This window comes from Geotrypetes seraphini, chromosome 1, assembly GCF_902459505.1.
Source record: "Geotrypetes seraphini chromosome 1, aGeoSer1.1, whole genome shotgun sequence".
Lineage (NCBI taxonomy): Eukaryota > Metazoa > Chordata > Amphibia > Gymnophiona > Dermophiidae > Geotrypetes > Geotrypetes seraphini.
In genome coordinates, this window is record NC_047084.1 from 206897892 (window position 1) to 206920313 (window position 22422).

General features: G+C 42.6%; 1 protein-coding gene across 1 annotated transcript in view; it reads left to right on the plus strand.

Annotated features, from left to right (window-relative positions):
* The window catches only part of SGCZ (sarcoglycan zeta), a 519085-nt gene that overhangs the window by 367530 nt on the left and 129133 nt on the right, over positions 1-22422 (plus strand). The window contains exon 4 of the mRNA XM_033944465.1: positions 7455-7542. Coding sequence (XP_033800356.1) covers positions 7455-7542 — 88 coding nt within the window. The remainder of the gene's footprint in view (positions 1-7454; positions 7543-22422) is intronic.

Consider the following 22422-nt stretch of genomic DNA (forward strand, 5'->3'; position numbering starts at 1 on the left):
TGGGGAAATCTTGAAAACTCGACTGAAATACAGCTCTCGAGGACCGGAGTTCCCTACCCCTGGTATATATCCTCCTTCACTATAGATTGTAAACCGTCCTGAAGGTTTTCACTAAGGCGCGGGGTAGGAAAAAAACAAATAAACTTGGAAACATACTGCAGTGCCCCCAACATTTAGCACACAGGCATTGCACTTACTGTGTATTTCACATGCAGTAAGTGTAAAACTTTGCTAGACTTTAATGAGCAGGCTCCTCAGGGTTGTTTTGTTTGACAATATATGAATTAAACTAAACTAAACCAAATTTCCCACTTGTGAAATTATTTGAAAAGTAATTTATTCTGTCCAAAGTTGCTTTTGCTGAAACTAAAGAAACTAAAACTGTCAGCACTGGGGGATACTTGTTTCACCTCCACACTGTTTTCATTTCACTCATGATTTCTTGTAATTTGAAGCACTATGAGCGTATTGTCTGACTTACCACATTTCTGTGTATTTGATTCAATTATAGATAACAAAGTTTTGGTAGGGACAGACTGTTTCAACTCTTCTCAAATCATCACTTTATCTGCTTTTGGGAAATATTACTTGGATCCTAGCAGATACACTTTTTTGCAGACAATCCTGAAATGTTTCTCTGTTGATAAGTCACTGTAAAAATTGGCCCATCAGGTTTCTACATGTAGCTGCTCTCTGAGTTTCAGACCACACTGTGCCAGGACATCTGCTCGGCCTCACACATATGCCTGTCAGCTCCATTAAGTTCAATAGAGCTGCAGTTTGTCCACAAGTCTATTTTAGCTAGTGGTACTGTGTCTAAATTGTTCAATCGTTTATGTGCTCTATTATTACATTGTAAAAAGATGTTGTGCCTTTGAATAATTTGCTGAGAATCTAACATCATTAGACATTGACAGCTGTTTTTCAGCTCCTGCAAGAAATCATGAAGTACTCTGACTTCTTCAATAGCCTTTTATTTCACCTCAGGGCTACTTTAAAGCATCTTGAGGTCTGCGCTTCCTTTCTCTGTGAAAATAATGTATGTGTCTTAAGTTATAGGTCACTGCTTGCTTTGTGTACTGAAGTCTTTATTAGCTCAGATTGCCAGCTGAGCCTGCATACTCTAATTTGGAATCTAATTGAGAAGTTATACATATAAAGAAGCAAAGTTTAATACTGAGTACACACACTCTACAGGCACTGCACTTTCTAAACAACATGGGGGCCGATATTTAGACTGATCAACAAAAAATGGTCAGGGGAATCAATATGGAACAGTCCAACACAATCACAAAAATCCCACCTATCACAGTGGTGACCCGTCAAAAGCACGCCGGACAATGGCGCGCTGACAATCCTGCGGTGACATTTGCATGCAGGACAGATGCACGCCGCCTTTCAGCCCTTTCCGTTTGCGCTGTGAGGGGGTGGGGGGAACCCCCCACTAAACTTACAAATTATCACGCTCCCGTTGGGGGGCGGAGGGGTGTACAATACGTGTTAATATGAGAGGAATAGGATCTCAGAAACCTCCTTGGTATTCAGGAATAAATCTTAACCACGTCTTACAAGGTTTCACATTTCTATCATCGATCCTAAAAAAAACTCACTTATTTTTTTTAAGGTTTATTACTGAATATCAAGCAGGATTCTGAGATCCTTTTCCCTCTCATATTAACACGCGATTGTACTATGATAGGTGGGATTTTTGTGATTGTGTTGAGTCGATATTTAGCCAAGTTAGCTTGGCTGACCCAAAAATTCAATGCTGGGCAGTATTTAGTAACAGGCATTGAATTTCCAGTCTCTTTTTAGCCCTAAAAATATAGTCAGTCGGCTATACCGATATTCATTGTCTTACCAGATAAGTTATAGGGCTCCTTTTACTAAGCTGCGATAGAGGTTTTAGTGCACGTTAAATTACCGTGTGCGCTAGATAACACCAGCTGGCGTTAGTTCTAGCCGCATAGCGCGGGTTTAGTATGCGCTAAAATCCTGCGCGTGCTAAAAACGCTATCGCAGCTTTGTAAAAGGAGCCTATAGTGTCTAATCTACTTTCATCTAATCAGTAGTTTTATGTTCTAATATTTTTAAATTCGGATTCAGAGTTGATTACAAGAAGAAGAGCCCTACACATATACCAATACAGTGTTCCCCCGGTCATTCACGGTCAGCGATTCAGGGTTCTAGTCATTCACGGTATTTTCTGACCGTGAATGACCAGAAGAGGGCAGCCGGAGAGACAGGAGAGGGCAGCAGGAGCGCCGGCGAGTGAAGGAAATCACTTGCGGTATGTCCAACCGCCTCTTCCTACACTAAAGTTGGGCCTCACCAATCAGTAGCTGCTTTGACAGCCCACTAGGGACAGAGAATATATCTAATATAATAAAATGGTAGGACGCGCATGCGCACTAAAAAAATCGTGTTCCCTGATCCCGTCGCGGAAACATGATTGCGCATGCGCGGCCCCGGCGGCGGCTTTCAAATTAAAAAAAAATTTCCATAGCTGCGGTGGCCTTCCTCACCCCCGGCTCCTCTCTCGAACTGGACGGTCCCCGCGTCTGCCTACCCCCCCCCCCCACGAATCAATAAATCGAGCCGGGCCGCCCTCCGCAACAGACCAGAGGAGTTCTTTGCCGCTCAACCCCCTTCCCTTGCCGCTGACCCGAATACCTACCTGGCGATTCAAAAAGCCTGAGCAGCAGTCTTCACACGCTGCTTCAGGCCCTTCTACTGCCCTGATTTGCTCGGCAGAGCAAATAAGCGCAGTAGAAGGACCCGAAGCAGCGTGTGAAGACTGCTGCACAGGCTGCTTGAATTGCCGACTTACAAGGGAAGGGAAGGGGGGGCGCAAGGACTCTATCCGAGTCTGCGGCGGTTTTCAAATAAAAAAAAACAGGTACACAACTGCGGCGGCCTTCCTCACCCCTGGCTCCTCTCTCGAACGTAGGCAGAACTATAAACACGCTGCTTCGCGCCCTTCTCTGCTGATTTCCTCTGCCGGGTCTCTGATGATATCATCGGAGACAGACGCAGCAGAGGAAATCGCCAGTTGAAGGCTGCTAAGCAGCGTGTTTAAAGTGCTGCCTACGCGGCTGGAGTCCCGAGGTTTGTCGGCGGTGGGAGGGTCAGGAGCAGGCCGGATCGACAATGCCAGTAAAAGAAGGGGGAGGGGCTGAACGGAGCAGGGAAGAGAAGGGAAGAAAAGGGAAAGGGGGAGTGGCGGAAAATCCTGCTACTGCTTCTACACAGGAAAGGGGGGAATAGAAGGGAAATGCTATTGCTGCTGCATAGGGAAGTGGGATGGAAATGACAGGGGCAGGGAGAGGGACAGAAAGACAGACAGAGAAAGGGGGCCAGAGAGAGAGTCAGCGGGAGAGGGAAAGGGGGTTGCTTTGGGGGGAGGGGTGTGCTGGGGGGAGACAGAAGGGGCCATGGAGAGATAGGGAAAGGGGACAGACAGCTTTGCTCTGGGGGGAAGACAGAAGAGGGCCATGGAGAGACATTTGGGGGGGAGGTGGGTGCTGGGGGCAGACAGCTTTGCTTGGGTGGGGAAGGGGGTGACAGAAAGATACAGATAGCGGCCAAGGAGAGATAAAGAAACACAGACAGACACATCTATTCTAGCACCCGTTAATGTAACGGGCTTGACATAAATGCTGCATAGGGGGCAGAAAGAGAGACAAATAGAAAGAAAGACAAATAATAGGAGGGAGGGAGACAGAAAGAAAGAAAGACAGACATACATATATTCTAGCACCCGTTAATGTAACGGGCTTAAAGACTAGTCTTTATATAATATGTAAACCACAGAAAGGTGGTATATAAAATGCAGTGGTATACCAAATGGTCAGTTGCCTTCATCATAAAACAAGAAGTCATAGCATGAGGCTGAAAGAGGATAGATTCAGGGGCAATCTAAGAAAATATTTTTTGCAGAAATAAAGTGGAAGTGCTGGTGTTTGAATTCAAGAAAGTATGGAATAAGTACAGAAGATCTCTGAGGGAGAGCTTACCAGTGTGGACAGGCAATGCAGATAAGCCATATAATTTTTATCTGCCATCATTTTCTATGTTTATATTTTTTAATATTAGCGTGCTTAAAAAATGAGTGCTATTTGATTGGGTACTTGTGTGCTACTTTGGTATTAAGTTCAATTATAACTGCCTATTTTAGCAGCATGCATGTACTCTGAGGCAGATTATAATACTACTTAACATTTTAGTAGATCTACTGTACATATAAAAGGTCCTTTTATTCAGCCATGGAAGAAATCAGTGGTGAAGTAAGGGTGAGGGGTGCCCGGGGCAGTGGCACCCCCCCCCCCCCCCAGCCACCACCACATGTGCGCTCCCTTCCCTTTCCCTATACCTTTTTATTATTTTTTTTTTTTACTTCTCCGGTGTGAGCAGCATGCCCACATCAGTGTTGGCTTGCCCTCTGACATCACTTCCTAGGTGTGGGTCCCAGAAGTAACATCAGAGAGAGCGCTGGGCAGCAACCTCATGCCGGGGAAGAGGAAAAGGTGTAGGGAAAGGCAAGGGGGCATGCGGCAAGGAGAAGAGCGGAGAGGAGGAGGAGTGCTGTGCCCTTAGGAAGGCCCTCCCCCGCACCCCCTTACTAAGTCACTGGAAGAAATTGGCCTTAGTGCACCCTTACATGGGGTCTTTCCCTCGTGCTAAGGCCATATGTACCTCAGCTGGAAAAAGACCCGTTTTCTAGCTTCTGAATTATTGGCCATACAGCCAGTAACAAAAATCAGCATGTGAGCTCTTCCTGTTACTTATTTTGCAGGCAGTAAAGGCTGATGCAGTAATCTTGTGCTAATCAGTTTCCAAGTTTATTTGACACTTGATATACCGTCTACCAAAGAATAACTAAACGGTTTACAATAATTTTATAGTAAAATACAGGTTAAAAAAAAAAAAAGAAAACAACAAAATCAAGTTAAAAAAAAAATTAAATTTGCTGGGGTTTACGAGCCAAAATATACAGACTGAGTCCAATGGGAAGGGGGGAAGGGAGAATGAAAAATACATTGAGATGAAAAATAATAGAAAAGGGAAGGGAAAAGGGAAAGGAGAGCACAATGCTGATATACTAATTAATTAGCACAGAAATGTCCTCTCTTGTCACCAAACACACCCTTTCAGCTCCCCCAAATTAAAAAAATTATTTTTTAGCACATAGGTGAAGCATGCCCATTTGAAATTTACTGCAGAATAAAGAATGACACAAGGCCACATTTTTCCTCATCCCCACGGGAACTCATTTTCCTGCCCCATCCCTGCAAGTTCTTTTCCTGTCCCTGCCCCATTCCCGATAGCTCCGTCCTCATCTGCACAAGCCTCAAACACTTTAAAGTCCTAAGTGTTCGAGGCTTGTGCAGTTAAGGCAGAGCTTACAGGAATGGAGCCGGGACAGCAACAGCGACAAAACTCACGGGGATGGGGCAGGGAAATTGAGTTCCTGCAGGGACTGGGAAAAATGTGTCCCCGTGTCATTCTTTACTGCAGAACTCCTTTGAAGCTGCATTAAGGACCCCTTCAGTATATCCAATCCTTAGAGTAGAAAGAGGGAGTGCTGAAATCAACTCTATTCCGGTTAATGACTAAAATTAGACAAGACTAGAGAAGTCTTCTTCAATGGTTAAAAATAATCTGGTAAATTTATTTATTTATTATGTATTTCTAATATTTCTAGACCGCCTAAAACTTAGGGCTCCTTTTACTAAGCTGCGCTAGTGGTTTTAGCGCGCGCTAGACGCTAACACCTCCATTGAGCTGGCATTGGGTTTTCCGCATAGCGCGGGGGTTAGCGCGAGCTAATCTGCAGTGCGTGCTAAAAATGCTACCGCAGCTTAGTAAAAGGAGCCCCAAGTGGTTAACAATTGAAAAACATTCACAATAATTCATACACAATACATTTACAAAACATGTTCACTAACATTACAATTACATAGCAATCTCGTCCCCTAAAAATAATTTTGAGAGCTCAAAGAATTTACCCATTAGCCATCACTGTATATAAAATGCAATATAAATTAAGCTTCCACTCTACCAGAGAAGTGCACAAAACAAACATTCACTTTTATACAGGAAAAGGCCTCAGAAATGGAGCCTACGCACAGTCATAATATCACAGACTGAGTTGGTCAGCGTAGTTTAATGCTCCTTGCTCCAGTCATTGGCCAAAAACCCGTTTATTTATATTTTATTTTACTCAATACTTAAGTAATACTTTAGTCACTTTTTTCAGTTCAACGGAGTAGTGCATGAGAACTTGAAGAAATGTTTGAAAAAAAGTTTAAAAAGATAAATAATTGAAAGTATGAGAATTTACAATAATTGAGTAAAATAAAATATAAGTAAACAGCCAATGACTGGAGCAAGGAGCATTAAAACTACGCTGACCAACTCAGTCTGTGATATTATGACTGTGCGTAGGCTCCATTTCTGAGGCCTTTTCATGTATAAAAGTGAATATTTTTTGGTGCACTTCTCTGGTAGAGTGGAAGCTTAATTTATAGTGTGTGATTTTGATCGTATACACCACTCGGGTTAATTTAATTTATTTAGGATATATAAAATGCAATAACCACAGCTTAAATTCTTAAGATAAATCTACCAAGCAGTTTAAAAAAAAAAAGCCTCCAAAAAGAGTTGTGTCTTCAACATCTTTCTAAATTGTAAGCGGTCGGAACAGGTCCTCAGGATACCAGGGAGGGAATTCCAAAATTTGACCCCTGCTAAGGACATTGCCACTCTGGATTTAACATACCAGACAGTTTTCTTCATTTCAGAGGTTAATCTCATAGTACCCTCAGACCTTAAGTTCCTCTTCGGCTGATACACCTCCCACAAAGATTGAAAGTTCAAAGGAACAGATCCATACAAACTCTGATGTATCACTGACAACATTTTATAACAAACCCTTTGCGGCACTGGAAGCCAGTGCAACTGTTTTAGCACAGGGGTCATATGTTCTCTGCATGAGATTTCTTAGATCAACCTCGCGGTAGAATTCATCAATTATATCTAATTTTAGTCATTCCCAAATAAAACATATTACAGTAATCTAGGCGTGTCAAAATCAATGCCTGTACCACTGAACAAAAGTCGTACGGCAACAGCTTTGGCTTTAACCAATAAAGTGTCCGTAACTGCGAGCACCCACCCTGGATAACCCTGAGGACCCTTTGAAAGAGTGTGATCTAAGCAAATATTTTTGTATGATTTCATTTTTTTTGTTTTACATTTTCTATTTACTAAACAAAATCAATATTAAAATAATATTCTGCAGAAAAGCTTCAAGTATAAATCAAACTAATAATTTATTTTATGTACTTAATTCTGTATTTAGAATTTATACTGATTTTACAGTTTCATAGTTGTTGTTTGTTTTTTTAATTCCTGTTCTCTTTCTCTCTCTCTGTGTTAAACATATGTCACAGGATAGCCCACTGGTCTTACAATCTGACAGGAATGTTACAGTGAATGCAAGAAATCACAAGGGACAGTTAACTGGACAACTAACAGTAGGTGAGTGCTGCTGTAATAATAATGTATTGAATTCTGTCTTTCCCTTTCAATACACGTGGGTACATGGTGTAATTAAATAGTTTTATCTGTCTTTTTTGCCTTTAATACTTAAGTGGTTCTGTCCTTTTAGTGCCAGTTTCCTTTTTGCCAAACCAGGCTAATAGAATGGATTATATCGCTCCCGGCAGGATATGGAGACTAAGTTGTATCTATATGTAAGATGACAAAGCCATCTATATGTAAGATGACAAAGCCAAATATTCTCTGTCTCCAGAAGATGGACACATGTCTAGACTGGGGCAATAATGGTCTGGCTGGATTTGTGTATTATTGGGGTTCTCATGTGTCTGCTTTGAAGTAGAAGCCAAGGGCTGAGGCTAAGAAGTGAAGAAAAAAAATGATAGTCACACATGACTGTCACACAGCCTTTCAAGCTTATCATTCCATCTTATAGCACTGAGACCCTCTATGGCCTATAAAGCAAGAGACCCAGGACTTTTGGCTGCACTAAGCTTGCGGCAGTGGCTACTTGCAAACAGGAGGAAAGGGCAGTAGCATGGTGCCAGAACTGGCAGACCCCAGCTAAATCTCAGTGTCCAACAAAATAGGTATGTTGGAGAAGGTGGCAGGTTACCTGAAGTGCATAGTGGCTTAGCAGTAAAGGCATTGATCTGCAAATAGGGGGAAGTCAGGGTTTAGATTCTGTGTTTCCCACTGTCAAATATTGTGACTTGGAAAGCTTCCCTGGAGTTAATGTTGATGACCTGCTGATGACAACAAGCGATTTCAAATCTTTTCGCAAAGAAATCAAAACCCATCTATTAAAAAAATTTATACAGATGTCATAACCAGTGTTCCCTCTAAGCGGGCGGGTGTTGTGAGCAAACTTTTTTCACCGTGAGCCAAAAATATCGGGCGCCAGCAAGTTATGAGCCAACTCGCCCGATTCTCCTCTCGCCGCCCTGCCATCTGCCGTACGCCTCTTCCGATCGTGCGCTGTGACGAGAAACGTGTGCGCTGCGATGTAATATTTTGTGCGCCAGCGCACACCAGCGCAGCTTAGCGGGAACACTGGTTCAAATGGTTTTATTTATTTCCCCAAATTTATTTTTGTTATACGCATTGAAAATATTTGATATTGCGTTTAAATCAAAATCTCAATAAACTTGAAACGAGTGCCCGTGAGATTGTGGGAGGGTTAAATACTCAAAACTTAGAAGTTTTTGCTACGCCAGCTTTCTGGTATCTTTACATACAGTGGCGTACCTAGCATATGTAACATCCGGGGCCCATCATTTTTTGGCACCCCCCCCCATCTGTAAGAAAAACATGATTTTTAGTAACAAACCACACGTCACACATGAGTACCTAGGAAAAGGCAGCATCTTACATATTGCAGTGAGCAGTACATCAATACACCCATTGTAAAACTAAACAAGCCAGACCAGCACAGATCAATCCTACACCGTCAATCCTAACAGAAAACCATGTCTTTCGAACACACAGAACACAGAAAACACCTTCGCCTAGTAAGGAATATGTAATCACAAACTAACCCCTCCCTCTTTTACAAAACTGTAGTGTGGATTTTAGCTACGGAGGTAACAGCTCTGATGCTCATAAAATTCTGAGCATCAGAGCTGCTACCACCAAGGCTGGTGCTAAAAACGCTTCACAGTTTTGTAAAAGGGGGGATAAAATAAAAATACATAGACAAAGGTTAAATTGAACCAGCAAGAAGCTGGACTCTGCATACAATGCTTCACAGAAACAGTGACACATGTCTCCTAAAGCAATAAATAAATAGAAATTTTTTTCTACCTTTGTCTTCTGTGGTTTCTCCTTTCCTCATCTTCTTGTAACTCTCTTCCTTCCATCCACTGTCTGCCGTCTCTCTTCCCCTATATGGCATCTTCTCTCCTTCTATGCCCCTTCCAGAAACTGTATGCCTCCCCCTTCCATCTCTCCTTTCACCCCATTGGTCTGGCATCTCTCTCCTCGCCTTCCCTCTCCCACACCTCTCCTCATAGTCTGGTATCTCCCCTTCCCTGATTCTCTGGCATCTCTCTCCTTTCCTTTTCTTCCATCTTTCGCTCCCCCTCCATGCTCTCACATCTCCCCCTTCCTTTTCCCTTAGACTGGCATACCTTCCTCCTACGCTCCAAGCCCTGGCATCTCCTTTAATTCCCTCCCTCATCTTCCTCCTCCCTCCAGCTGGGTACCGCAACACTCTTCCCTGCAGCTCTGCACTTCCCCACAATTGCCATGCTTCGGTTCCTTTTCTTCCTTCCTTCCTCCCCCCCCCCCCGCGGGACCCTGCGGCACCATCAACTCTTACTCCCTCTAATGTCGGCCCTGCAGCTCCAGACTTCCTCGCACCTTCTCCCCTCCCCCTTTGGATCGCTATTATTTTAAATGTTATAGCCGCGGAGCTGTATCCATCAGTGGAGATGTCTAACCTCGGCCTGCCCCGGAACTCTTACTGCAGCAGACGCCCGTCTAGGCAGGAACAGGAAGTCACTGTTGCAGTAAGAGTTCCGGGGCAGGCCGAGGTTAGACATCTCCACTGATGGATACAGCTCCGCGGCTATAACATTTAAAATAATAGCGATCCAAAGGGGGAGGGGAGAAGGTGCGAGGAAGTCTGGAGCTGCAGGGCCGACATTAGAGGGAGTAAGAGTTGATGGTGCCGCAGGGTCCCGCGGGGGGGGGGGGGAGGAAGGAAGGAAGAAGAGGAACCGAAGCATGGCAATTGTGGGGAAGTGCAATCCCCCCAATGCGTCCCCTTACCTTACCGACGCGTGTGTGCGCTGTGAAGAGAAACTTTGCGCTGCGATGTAATATTTTGTGCGCGAGCGCAGGCCAGCGCAGCTTAGCGGGAACACTGTTAACTCCAACCTGTATTCCCCTCAGTGTGACTCCCCCATCCTCCCTTCTTCACCAGTTACCCTTCCCCTCAAAGCCCAAGCTTGTCAACTGCTTTCCTAACTGCATATATACTGAAACTGCACTATATCCTATCTGTACAGCATCCCGAATTGTATATCCACTGGAATAGCTCAATCCTCCTTGCCGTATCCCATTCCCTAAACTATACTACACCATTCTTCTTGTAACTCCTCTGGAAATGTTCTTCTTCTCGTAACTCTTCTGGAAAAGTCCAGAAGTCTCTTTGTAATTATCCTGGAAATGTCCAGATGTCTCTTTTGTAATCTGCCCAGAACTGCAAGGTTGAGGCGGAATAGAAATCAGTAATGTAATGTAATGTTGATGTGCTTTCAGGCTTGCTGCTAGAGCTAGATCTTCTTTCCATCCTAGTAAGTAGAGCACTCTCCATGAATGCCTTTGGGATCTCAACAGATGAATATGAGTCCAGATGTGGTGGTAAGGGTCATGGAAGTAGGAGCCCAGAGAAAAGAAGAATCATCGGTGGTATGGCTCTTCGGGAGAAAGGAGCATGAATCAGAGAAAGAAACATGGTCTCAACTCTTATTTTTCTAATGTGCAGTAATATAGACCACAGCATAGAGATATTGTTTACTTATTTAATTTTTTATACCATTCTCCCAGGGAATCTCAGAATGGTTTATATGAATGTATTCAGGTACTCAAACATTTTTCCCTGTCTGTACTGGTGGGCTCACAATCTATCTGGTATACCTGGGGCAATGGAGAGATTAGGTGACTTACCCAGGGTCAGAAGGAGCATTGTGGGTTTGAACCCACAACCTCAGAGTGTTGAGGCTGTAGCTTTTAACCACTAACCTGTGAAAGCTGAAGCATTAGAGTCTTAGAAGATAAACAGTATCTAATCTGTCTAATGCTAGGATTATGACCAGGTGTTTCTGGAAACACAAGGTAAATCTTTTAGGTTCTTGCCTTGACTGGATTTTAAGTCGGAGCTCTCATAGGTAAAGGAAGGGAAGACTTCCTCTTCCCTCTCTCCCCTGATCTATGTACTCCAGTCTATCTTGGAACCATACCCCCTCCCCCCTCTATCCCCTCTCTACTGTGTGGGTCCTGTGATCCGTCTGGCATTGTCAAGTCTGATCTTATCTCGTATATTTCTAGTCCACTTTCTTCCAATTGAAGGTCCAAGGTGGATCACAAAAAATAAAACCAGACTAATTAGGAAGAAAATCCATCAGTTATTTAAAACTGATTTAGAATTATTAAAATAAAACAACAATATGGGTCTCAACTAAAGTATTTGTGGAATAAGGTGTTGAGCAACTTTCAGAAAAGCCTATAAGAAAGCAGTTGACTAATGTTTGATAAAGACTTCCAGATACAAGCAGCAAGATATGAGAAGGAATTATCCAATGCTTGCTTAGATCTCATGCCTCTTTAACAGAAGGATATTTAAGCAGAACATGATCTGATAGAGGATGAGTATGATTCAACCGGGGTTTTTTTTTCTAATTTTTTATTTATGATACCTTCAAATGAAAATACACGAGCAATACTCGCTTTCACAGCAAAGCCAAGAAATAATGAGAAAAACAAATAAGAAACCACAATATAGGTAACATTATCCATATTAGATCTTGGCTCCACTTAGAAAAAGTAAAGAAATAGAAAATATCTAATACCAAAACAGAGAAATGCAACTTAATAAAGAAATAATCAATTTCTTAGAAAATGAACTTGTGCTGATTTAGAAGAATAGCTCTTGCGAATAACCCTTAAATTGAAGAAGGCATAGAAGACATTCCTACCATCATCCCTTTTACAAGAAAGTAGTCAAATGAAAAGGTTCCCAGAAAACATTCATTACAGATAGAAATTGTGTAATACAGTTATAAGGTTGGGGGGAGGGGGAAGGTGCTCCCAACCAGAGAATCCCAGGGTGAAGTAATAAAATTGTTCCCTCTGCTTCTGTGTCTCACGGGAGAGATCTACCATGAACAGTTTTTCCCGGTGCTTGTAGTATAAATTCAATCAAAGGCTGTGACTTATATTGCAGAGGGATGTGGAGGAACATTTTCAATATGACAACTAAATCCAAGTTTATATGTTTTGCAGAAGACACACATACACACACACACACACAAAATCCAATACCAAACATGCCCATTTTCAAAACCGCAAAATGTTTTATCTTTTTTTTTTTTTTTTTAAATGGATGTGTTTATACTCTGCTTCTATCCTTTATGCACCTATCTTTTTGAACCATTAAAGAAAAAAAAATCCAAATGAAAAATGCACAAATTAATCCATAGGAATTTAGGAGGGGCCAGCATTTGTAGTAGACTGGCTACAAAGACATCCCAGCAGAAAAGTGGGGTACCTTAGGGGTGAACTTCATATAAAAAGTCCATAACCCCCTTATGGTGTATAGTAAGCCCTCCAAAAGCAACCCAAAACTGACTGGGCCCAACTGTACATCTCATCAATAGCCCTTATGCCTGCAAGTGACACCTCACAGTATAACAAGAAAAATATATAATATAAATAGATGTTAATTTGGGGAATGGCACTATCTGCCTATAACTTAGCTCTGTGTAATATTTAAGAGCAGATACTTAGAGGATGTAAGGAAGAACTAGAATTTTATTTTACAGATTACATTTACTTACAATACTATGTAGGCAATGCAATACATTTTAATTACAAATTATGGATCTTTAAACAAGGGAAATGTGTCACAAGATAAAATATTGTTAGAGAAGCAGAATGATTAATTAAGCTGGATTACAAGTAACTCACTCTGATAAATGTTCAAAAAAGTATTATTCTTATTGTTGCTTCTGGTTAGAAGGGTGAAGGAGGTCTGCAGTTTGCAGGGGGTGAATGGAGGAGATGGTGTCGTTGCTGGAAGAAAAGTTCTTCAGTTGCAGAATAGCTGGTAGATGAACATGGAGATTCCATGGAGACTTTGAATATTCCAGCAAGGTGTGTTGTAGATTCAGTGCCAATACCAAGAGGAGGAGTTTGATGATTTTCCCCTTTTATAGACTATGGGAGCTGGAAGTCAAGTCCAATCACAAGTCAGGAATAGTGTTCAACTCAGGAATTCAGTTTAAACTGGTTCTTTGTTTCCTGCTGACCAGATACTGGTAAGATTGTCTGGGAGTTTCATGCAGTTGGCATCTCTTTTGTTATATCCTAGCTTTTGATTGCTTAGATCAGTGTTTTTCAACCGCTGTTCCGCGGCACACTAGTGTGCCGCGAGATGTTGCCTGGTGTGCCGCAGGGCCGCCGGGCCCGGAGCTGACAGGGGGCCCGAGGCAGGGGCGCCAGTAGCTCGCCAAGGCAAAGTGAGTCGATCACCCAGGACTCACTTTGTCTTGGCGATCTAATCTATCGAGCCGATAAGTCTTCTTCTCCCCGACGTCAATTCTACAGTCGGAGAGGAAGTTCGGGCCAGCCAATCGCTGCCTGGCTGGGCGGAACTTCCTTTCCGATTGTAGAATTGACGTCAGGGAGAGCATGCGTCGGCGTCGGCTTTGGGGCCTGTTATCCATTGGTGGGTCCTGTTCCCCGATGGCAGCGGCAGTGGCAGTGGCTTGGGGAACGGCAGGGAGAAAGAAAGAAAGGGGCAGGCAGGGAAACAGAAGGAAAGAAGAGAAACAGAAAAAAAGAAAGAAAGGTCAGGGAGAGAGGAAGAAAAAGTTGGGGGAGGGAATGAGGTGTGGAGGAGAGAAAGCATACAGGCTGATAGAAGGGAAGAAAGATTGGATGCACAGTCAGAAGAAGAAAGTGCAACCAGAAATCACCAGACAAGGTAGGAAAAATGATTTTATTTTAAATTTAGCAAAGTGGAGGCAGTATTACCACAGTTTTCAAAGGAATTTGCCCAAATAACTTAATAGTTAACTGGGTAAATTCCCAGAGATGAAAACTTCCCTTCACTTACTATGCACAGTTCTGAATTTATATCTGCTGTCTATATTTTACAATATGGTCACCTTTTACTAAACCGCAATAGTGGTTTTTAGCGCAGGGAGCCTATGAGCGTCAAGAGCAGCGCTGGGCATTCAGCGCAGCTCCCTGCGCTAAAAACTGCTATTGTGGTTTAATAAAAAGGATGGAGGGTATATTTGTCTATTTTTGTATGCTATAAAAACCAAATACAGAGAGAGACTGAGAGCTGTTGACGAAGAGCTACGTGTGTGTCTTTCTTCGATTCCAGCCAGAATATCAGCTTTGTGTACAGCCAAACAGGCCCAGGTTTCGCACTGAATAAAGTATTTTATAATTTTTATTTCGTAATAAAGTAATTATAAAATACTTTCTTTGTGTTTATTTGATTCCTATTCAAGAGAATTACTTTATATATAGTCAATATAGGCAGAGAGTTAAATTTTTTAACATTTTCTAATGGTGGTGTGCCTCGTGATTTTTTTCATGAAACAAGTGTGCCTTTGCCCAAAAAAGGTTGAAAAACACTGGCTTAGATAATTAACATTTTTGCTCCAAACCCTGTGTCCTTTTGTTCTGCTCCATCCTCTGATTGCTGCTCATAGCTTGGAGAATAGAGTTCTGTTTGATACAGTGGCACCTTATATCATTGCACATATTTTGCAGAGTAAAGTTCTGTTTGACACTGGTACCATACCCAGCTATCTTTTGTATTCACTAAAAAGGATACTTAACTTTTTTGTGTCAGACTTGCAATAGTATGAAGACAGATAGTTAGAGCTTTTCAGATGTCAACCCCAGAAATACATATCATGCCACATACAGCAAAATTAATCATCTCATGCTACAACATGTGGGATTTGGGTAGAGTTTAGAAGCTCATATATTCCATGATAAGTGTAGTGGTTAGAGTAGAGTATAGATCTAAGTCCCCATTAGAGAATGATGGGGATAAATTTTTCCTTGTCCCTGCACGAACTCAATTTCCCCTTCCTATCCCTGCAAGTTTTGTCACTATTCCTGTCCCTGCCCCATTCCTTTAAGCTCAGCCTTAACCACACAAACCTCAAACAACGATTATTTTAAAGTGTTTGAGGCTTGTGCCGATGGAGACAGAACTTGCAGGAATGGGGCATGGGCAAGAATAGAACTCGCCGGGATGGGATGGGAAAATGAGTTCACGTGGAGATGGGGAAAATTTTGTCCCCATGCCATTCTCTATTCCCCATCTCTAAGGTTGACTACACTGCCACCAGGCTAGTTTAGGACCCTGTTTTCTGCTCTGCTAGGACTAGCCCTGTGTTTTAGCATGGGCTGGCGAGGTAAATGCCCCAAAGCCCTTAGGGATTCAAAGGATTTGGAGACTTTTACCGTACGGCACTCGCTACCGCTGCTTTGTAATTTTGCATTGTAATTTTTCATTGAAACATAACTTGTTATGAGTATATATTCCTGGTAATACTTTATAAAAATATTTTTAAAGGATCAGAAAAGATCCTCCTTCTTCCTTCATTCTGCAAACTCATCTCTGTGCTTTGATATGCCTTATATGGCCTTTCACATGAAAGTCTTGGGAATCCCAACCCCTAAGAGTATTACTGTCAGCATCTGTATTACAAACTTTACTCTCCAATATGTCCTGGGGAACCACCAGCTTGTTAAGTTTTATGATATCTACAGTGGCATAGTAAGGGAGGTGAGGTGGCGGTCCGCCCCAGGCGCCATGATGGTGGGGGCACCAGCACCCCTCCACCTCTCTACCCCTTCTGCCTCTTCCCCTCATCATGCGCTCACCCCCCCCCCCTTCCCCGTACCTCTAGTTGTTCACTGCTGCAAGCAGTTGACCTCATCAACTCTCCCACTGATGTCACTTTCGGGTACTGCACATAGGCAGTGACAGAGGGAGAGCCGCCAGGGTCATGAGGAGCACATTGACGTTGTTATTCACAGCAGTGAACAACTAGAGGTATGGGGGATGGGAAGGGGGCTCCAGGCTCCTCTCACCCTCGCTATGCCACTGGATATCTATGCATAAGATAGTTGGCATGCAAATGTATGATATTCATATTGTGGTACGCTGCCTATGCCTGCTAGGTGTGTTCCTAGTCCAGAGCCCTGTCTGAAGTCCAACCTTCCCCCCGATGTTACCAATTCCTCTTGTTATGAATCCCCTGATGCCATTTCTCCTTGGCCCTCTAGAGGGAGTCGGAGAGCACATGTGCAGAATGCCCATCCCCCTCTCAGGCCCAGGTTTGCTGATAAGAAATTCTTTTCACCTGAGGGTTGGGGGCGGGGCTGCAAACTAGTTACCCAGAGAGGAAAGCTCCTGGGGAATCAGTTAAAAGGAGGAGAGGCACAGGACAGGCAAGAGAGTTCAGGGCTGGGAGATTCTGATAGCGGTTCTCCACTTGAATGCATGGAGCTGACTGAAGCTGGTGAAGTATCTTCTTTGAGGGAAAATGAAGAACCACAGTCCATGGAAATAGACCAGGATTCATCTGCTGCTCCAATTAGTGGGAACCTACCAATGGAAGTTGGCTCCTGTGAAGGCAAGCTGCTTGTTGGTTAAATGTGAGTAACTGGGAACCTTTCTGAATGAAAGACTTCCATAAGTATATTGTGCCCTGCAGGAGCTTCAGAAACCAAAAAGCTCCAGAAGATTTGAAAGACTTTTTGTTTGCTGGGAGTTTTTTTTTTGTTGTTGTTTCTCTGTTATGAGAATGGACTATTTCCAGCCTAGGTAGTGAGGTTTGCCTCACGTATTTTTGTGGTGGGATAGTGGGCCTATTCGGCAATATAATATCACGTGAAGCACACTACCTCCCCAGCTTTGCAGCAGCTGGGTAAGTCACAGCGGTGCTCTGACTAGTGCTGTGAGAGTCAATTTAAGACTGTTTGTATTTTGTTTTCCTGACTAAAAGATAAGCATGGGCTGAAGCCAATTGCCTGAATTAAGAAGGATTGAAACTGTTGGACATTTATACTTTGGGACTGTTTGCTGTTTTTGTGGTCTTTTTTTTTTGTTTGCTTATTGCTTTGGGAGCTCATTGCTAAACCTAGAAATATCCTGACCAGGTTTTTGTTTTCTCCCAATGGAAAAATAAATTCTGATTTTTATTTAAATCACTACCCTGGACTGGTGTGACAGTGTTTTCCTTCCACCATTATTTCCCTTGTGCAGCCCATCGCGGCTCACAAGAGCACAACTTTCATGTCCCAGCCGCTCAGGGCCCATTGTCCTGAGCCGGTTGGTGACAATATTCATTGTGGAAATCCTGACAACCTAATTGGCTGGTGATCCCCAAGGACAGGTTTGAAAACCAAGTTTTCAGTCACATGGATCAATTTGGATCCTCCTAGATGTTGTTATAGTCATAGTGCGAGCAAATAGGAATGCTCTCACATATGTGGTATCACTATGTAAACCCCAAAGTATTTTGACAGTGTTTATTAAATATTTTGATAATACAAGAAGAGCAACTGCTTTTGATGGATATTTTGATGGTCTTAGCTATAAAAATGATTCTTAATAATTGGAAAAATACTTCTGCAGAAAGAGGTGAATGTCTTGAATGATTCATGTATCACTTATAAGTAAGAAGCAGTGGTGGCAGAAAGATGTGGGTACTTAAGCATTCTTTTAAAATATAGAAAAGTTGTATTTATAGAGCACTTATAGCCATAAGTGGTTTACATTCAGGTATTTAAGTATTTCTCCCTATCTGTCCTGGTGGGCTCACAATCCAACTAACATACCTGGGGCAGTAGAGTATTAAGTGACTGGATCACAAGGAGTAGCGCTGGGCTTCAACCTGCAAGGCTGCAGCTCTAACCACTAGGCCACTAGGGTGGCTTTTCTATTTTGCTATTTTTGTCCAGGGGAACCAGACATCTGGAAACTCTATAGCAGTCATTGCAAGGCCCGCTCACCTATTCAGAGTCCCCTGCCCACCCCACCCCTACCCCGGTCTTCACTACAAGGCCTGCATACCTATCTAGAGTCACCTGCCCTCCCTCCCCCATCTTCACTGCAAGGCACACACACATAACTGGAGTCCTGTCCCCCCTGCCATCTTCACTGCAAGGCCCTCACACATATCCATAGTCCCCTGCAGCCCCACAAGATCCGGTGCTTTCTCACCATTCTTGCAGCGCTGCTACTTTAACTCTTTGGCCGTAGGCAAAGTGAGTGGAGTAAGCATGCTGCCTTCAGTGACCCAAAAGCTTTTCCTCTGCTACTACTTCCAGCCCCCGCATAAGTGGGAAGCAGTAGCAAAGAGTAAGTTTCCGGGTTGCCAGAGGCAGCACGTTTACTTCATTCATGCTGCCTATGGCCAAAGAATTAGAGCTGTACCACTGGGAGAATTGTAAGCACCGGATCCCACTGTGGAGGGTGGAGGTGAGGAGGAATAGCATGGGGAGGGTAAGAGATGCTAAACCGTGGGAATGGAGAGGAAAGGGAAGGAAAGATGCCAGACCTCCAGAGGAAGAAACAAAATGAACAGATAGAGATGCCAGACCACAAGAGAGGGAGGAAGGCAAGGAGAGAGATTTTAAGACTATTGGATAGGGAAGGGGGGGAGAGGAGAAAGATGTCAGAACAGGGAAAGGGAAGAGGAGGGAGAGGTTCCAGACTAAGGCAGGGGTAGGGGAAGGGAAAGACAGCTCGATGCCAGACTAAAAGGAGGGGGAGGAGGAAAAGGAAGAAGGGGAGAGTGATGCCAGACTGTGGGAAAGAGAATAAATATCCCAAACCATAAAGGGGGAAAGGAGAAAGACAGATGTCAGACCATAGGAGAGGGAAAGAGAGGGAGGAGATGGTACATAGGAATTGAGGGGAAGGAGAGAGATAAGAAGGACATTGTGTACATGGATGGGATGGATGGGCAAGGAGAAGGGGATTGCGAGGAAAGAGATATTGTATAAGGATGGGAAGCATGGGGAAGGGAGAAAACGGAAGAAATGTTGTTTATGGATAGATGGGAATAGGGAAAATAAAAGAGGGAGGAGATGGCACACATGGATGGTGGGAAAGGGCAGAGAGAATGAGGAGATAGTGTGCATGGATAGATAGGAAAAGTAGATAGATTTGAGGAGGAAGCAGAAAAATGGAAGAAAGTTGAAAAAAGTTAATGCCAAAGATGGATGTAGTATGAAAAACCACTTCAAAATACTTCAAAGAATGTCCAAATAAGGTACTGGTTTAAAACTTGCAATTGTCACTGCACTTATGGCAAGTTCTAACAGGTTTACTTAACTTATAAGCAGGTTTAGGGGGGGTCCCAACACGGCCCCGTTTCGATACCCTGCTTCAGGGGACCCGATTGCTGATTCTCTAAACAGGTTCCATTACTTTCATGCTGGTAAAAATTTGCTGTGGTGACATGCAGCTGAAGAAAACTCTATGGAGGCACATCCTAGAGGTAAAGGACTGTTCATCTTTTATTTTTCAGCACCCTCCGTCGCCCTTGCAGCCTTCTCCCGCTTCTGATCCCCGCTCCTAAACCACATCCAATATTTACAGTTTTTCGAAGTTCGCAGTTGCTCCTGGAACAGAACCCCCACAAATTTGGGGGGAGTACTGTATAGATAAGTTTATTTTTAAATAATTCACTAAAAGGAGAAGACAAAACGTTTCTTTGTGTGGGTCTTTGAACCACAATATACTAAGAGACAAATAATTTCCACAACATTTTGCACTATTTTGGCCTATACATTAGTCATATTTCATGTAGGCAAGGATTTCAAAACAGCACAATTCGTGAGACACCTGGATTTAAAACAACAAATCAAGAATTATTGTGGCAACATAAAGTAAATAATTAATGTGCTCTGGCGTGGATTTAAGGAAAGATTAAAAGACCTTCGTGCAAAGACAAAGAAACAAGAGGCAGTGTGATTCATTTTCATATTCTAACACAGTTCATGATTCATTAAGCACATTTCCTTTCTCCTATTCAGAAATCACTCGTAGTTTTTCATGTGCTATTGAGCAGAATCTTCAACAACAAATCCAATCACCTGAAATGAAATAAGAGTGGGGATTTTGATGATAAATGATGACCTTAGTGAAGTTTACTAATTAATTTTGCAGTTCCCATAGATGCACTGCAGAAATTTTGAACAGTTACTATAGATTAAGAGCTCATGCTGCATGCAGCAGTTCTGGCAAATGGGCCTCTCACAATTTAAAAAAAAAAAAATAATATATCTTTGCTTTCAAAGGAAATAGCTAATTAGCTAAATTTATCAGATCATTCATTAGACATTCAGGGCTCCTTTTACTAAGCTGTGTTAGGGCATTTACGCGTGGAATAGCATGCACTACATTGCTGCGCACACTAGACGCTAATGCCAGCATTGAGCTGGCATTAATTCTAGCTGTGTAGCGCACGGTAATATCCTGCGTGCGCTAAAAATGCTAGCGTACCTTAGTAAAAGGAGCCCTCAGTGTGTGTGTGTGTGTGTGTGAGTGCAGATATACTGTATATTCTATAAAAAAATTTTCATCTACCGCTATTTATCATTCCCTTTTTCATTTAGGCCCCCTTTAATCAAGCCATGTTAGGTTTTTTTATCGCCAGCCACGATGGTAAAAACTCTGATGCTCATAGGAATTCTATGAGTATTGGCGCTTTTATCGCAGCGGCCAGCAATAAAAAACCCTAACACGGTTTGATAAAATGGGGTCTAAGATTTTTTTTTATTTTTTTTTTTTGGGGGGGAAGGAGGGTTCTGCTGATGTTATCCTCAATGTTCTTGATCAAAAAGATTTATCGAATTTGCTACAAGTCTTTTTCCCCAGGATGACCACAAGTAGGAATGTGTGTAAAATAGAAAAAAGTTGAACTGAATATCTTTAAACAATAATATATATATATATATTTTTTTCCTTTAATCATCTTCGCATCTTAATTTAATTACTGTATTTATCTCCTAGGAGGAATGTAGGATGCAAACCTTTTCAGAATAACTGGAGTGCAGGAGTAGCCAAATGGTCAAAGCAGCAGGCTAGACCAGGGAAGTCTGGTTCAAATCCCACTGCAGCTCTTTGAGATCTTGAGAAAATCTGTTAACCTTCTATTGCCTTAGATACAAACATAAGAATCCTTTTATTAAGCTGTATTAGGTGCCAATGCACACATAGCATGGCAAAAATGGGTTAGGGTGGGATCTGCTTAAGCATCATTCATTAGTTTTGCATGCGCTAACTGCGCACTAAACATTTTTTGTAATTTTTGAGAAGGCATGTCAGGAGCGAAAATTGTGTGTTCCTTCACAAACCAGTTAGCACAACTACATTGTCATACACTAACTGGTTAGTACTCACAGAATGCAGGAGCCCTTACTGCCTACAAAATAGGTGGTGTGAGTGCTTCTCCGATAATTTAACAAACAAAATGGCCACGGGATAACGGCCATATTAGCACATAGCAAAACAAAGAAGGCATCAAAGTACAAGCCACATAAAAAAAAAAAAGAAGAAAAAACAGAAAGGGCCGTCACGTTCAGGCTAATCAACTTGCATTTATTGTAGGACCTGACATGGGCCGTGTTTCGGTGTGTCTGCCCGCGTTAGGGGTCTCAGAAAGCTGTGGAATGAATGCTTGTCTGTCTTGAGCACAAGAGAATCCAAAAACCTCAGTCACGTTGTATTTAATCAGACAGCAATAATCAGACATGCTGAAACAAATAGGATAACCCAGAAAGCTCATACACATTATTATTTATTTATTACGAAATGAGCACCCTCAAAGTGTTAACATCTGGGGGAAGGTAGGAAGAAGCCCACATAAACAAAAAGCAGTCTAAAATTATTTGCCCTGTGCACATCCCTATCATTTAGTACTGGAGGCCTAACAGGAGATGATGGATATCGGGGTACTATGGTCCTTTTTATTTTGTTCCGAATTTTTATGAATACCCTTACTTTTGGCACTCTTGATCATTGGTTCTATTTGTTTCTTTCTATATGAGAGTTATTTCTCCTATAAATCATTTTCTTATTACAAATTA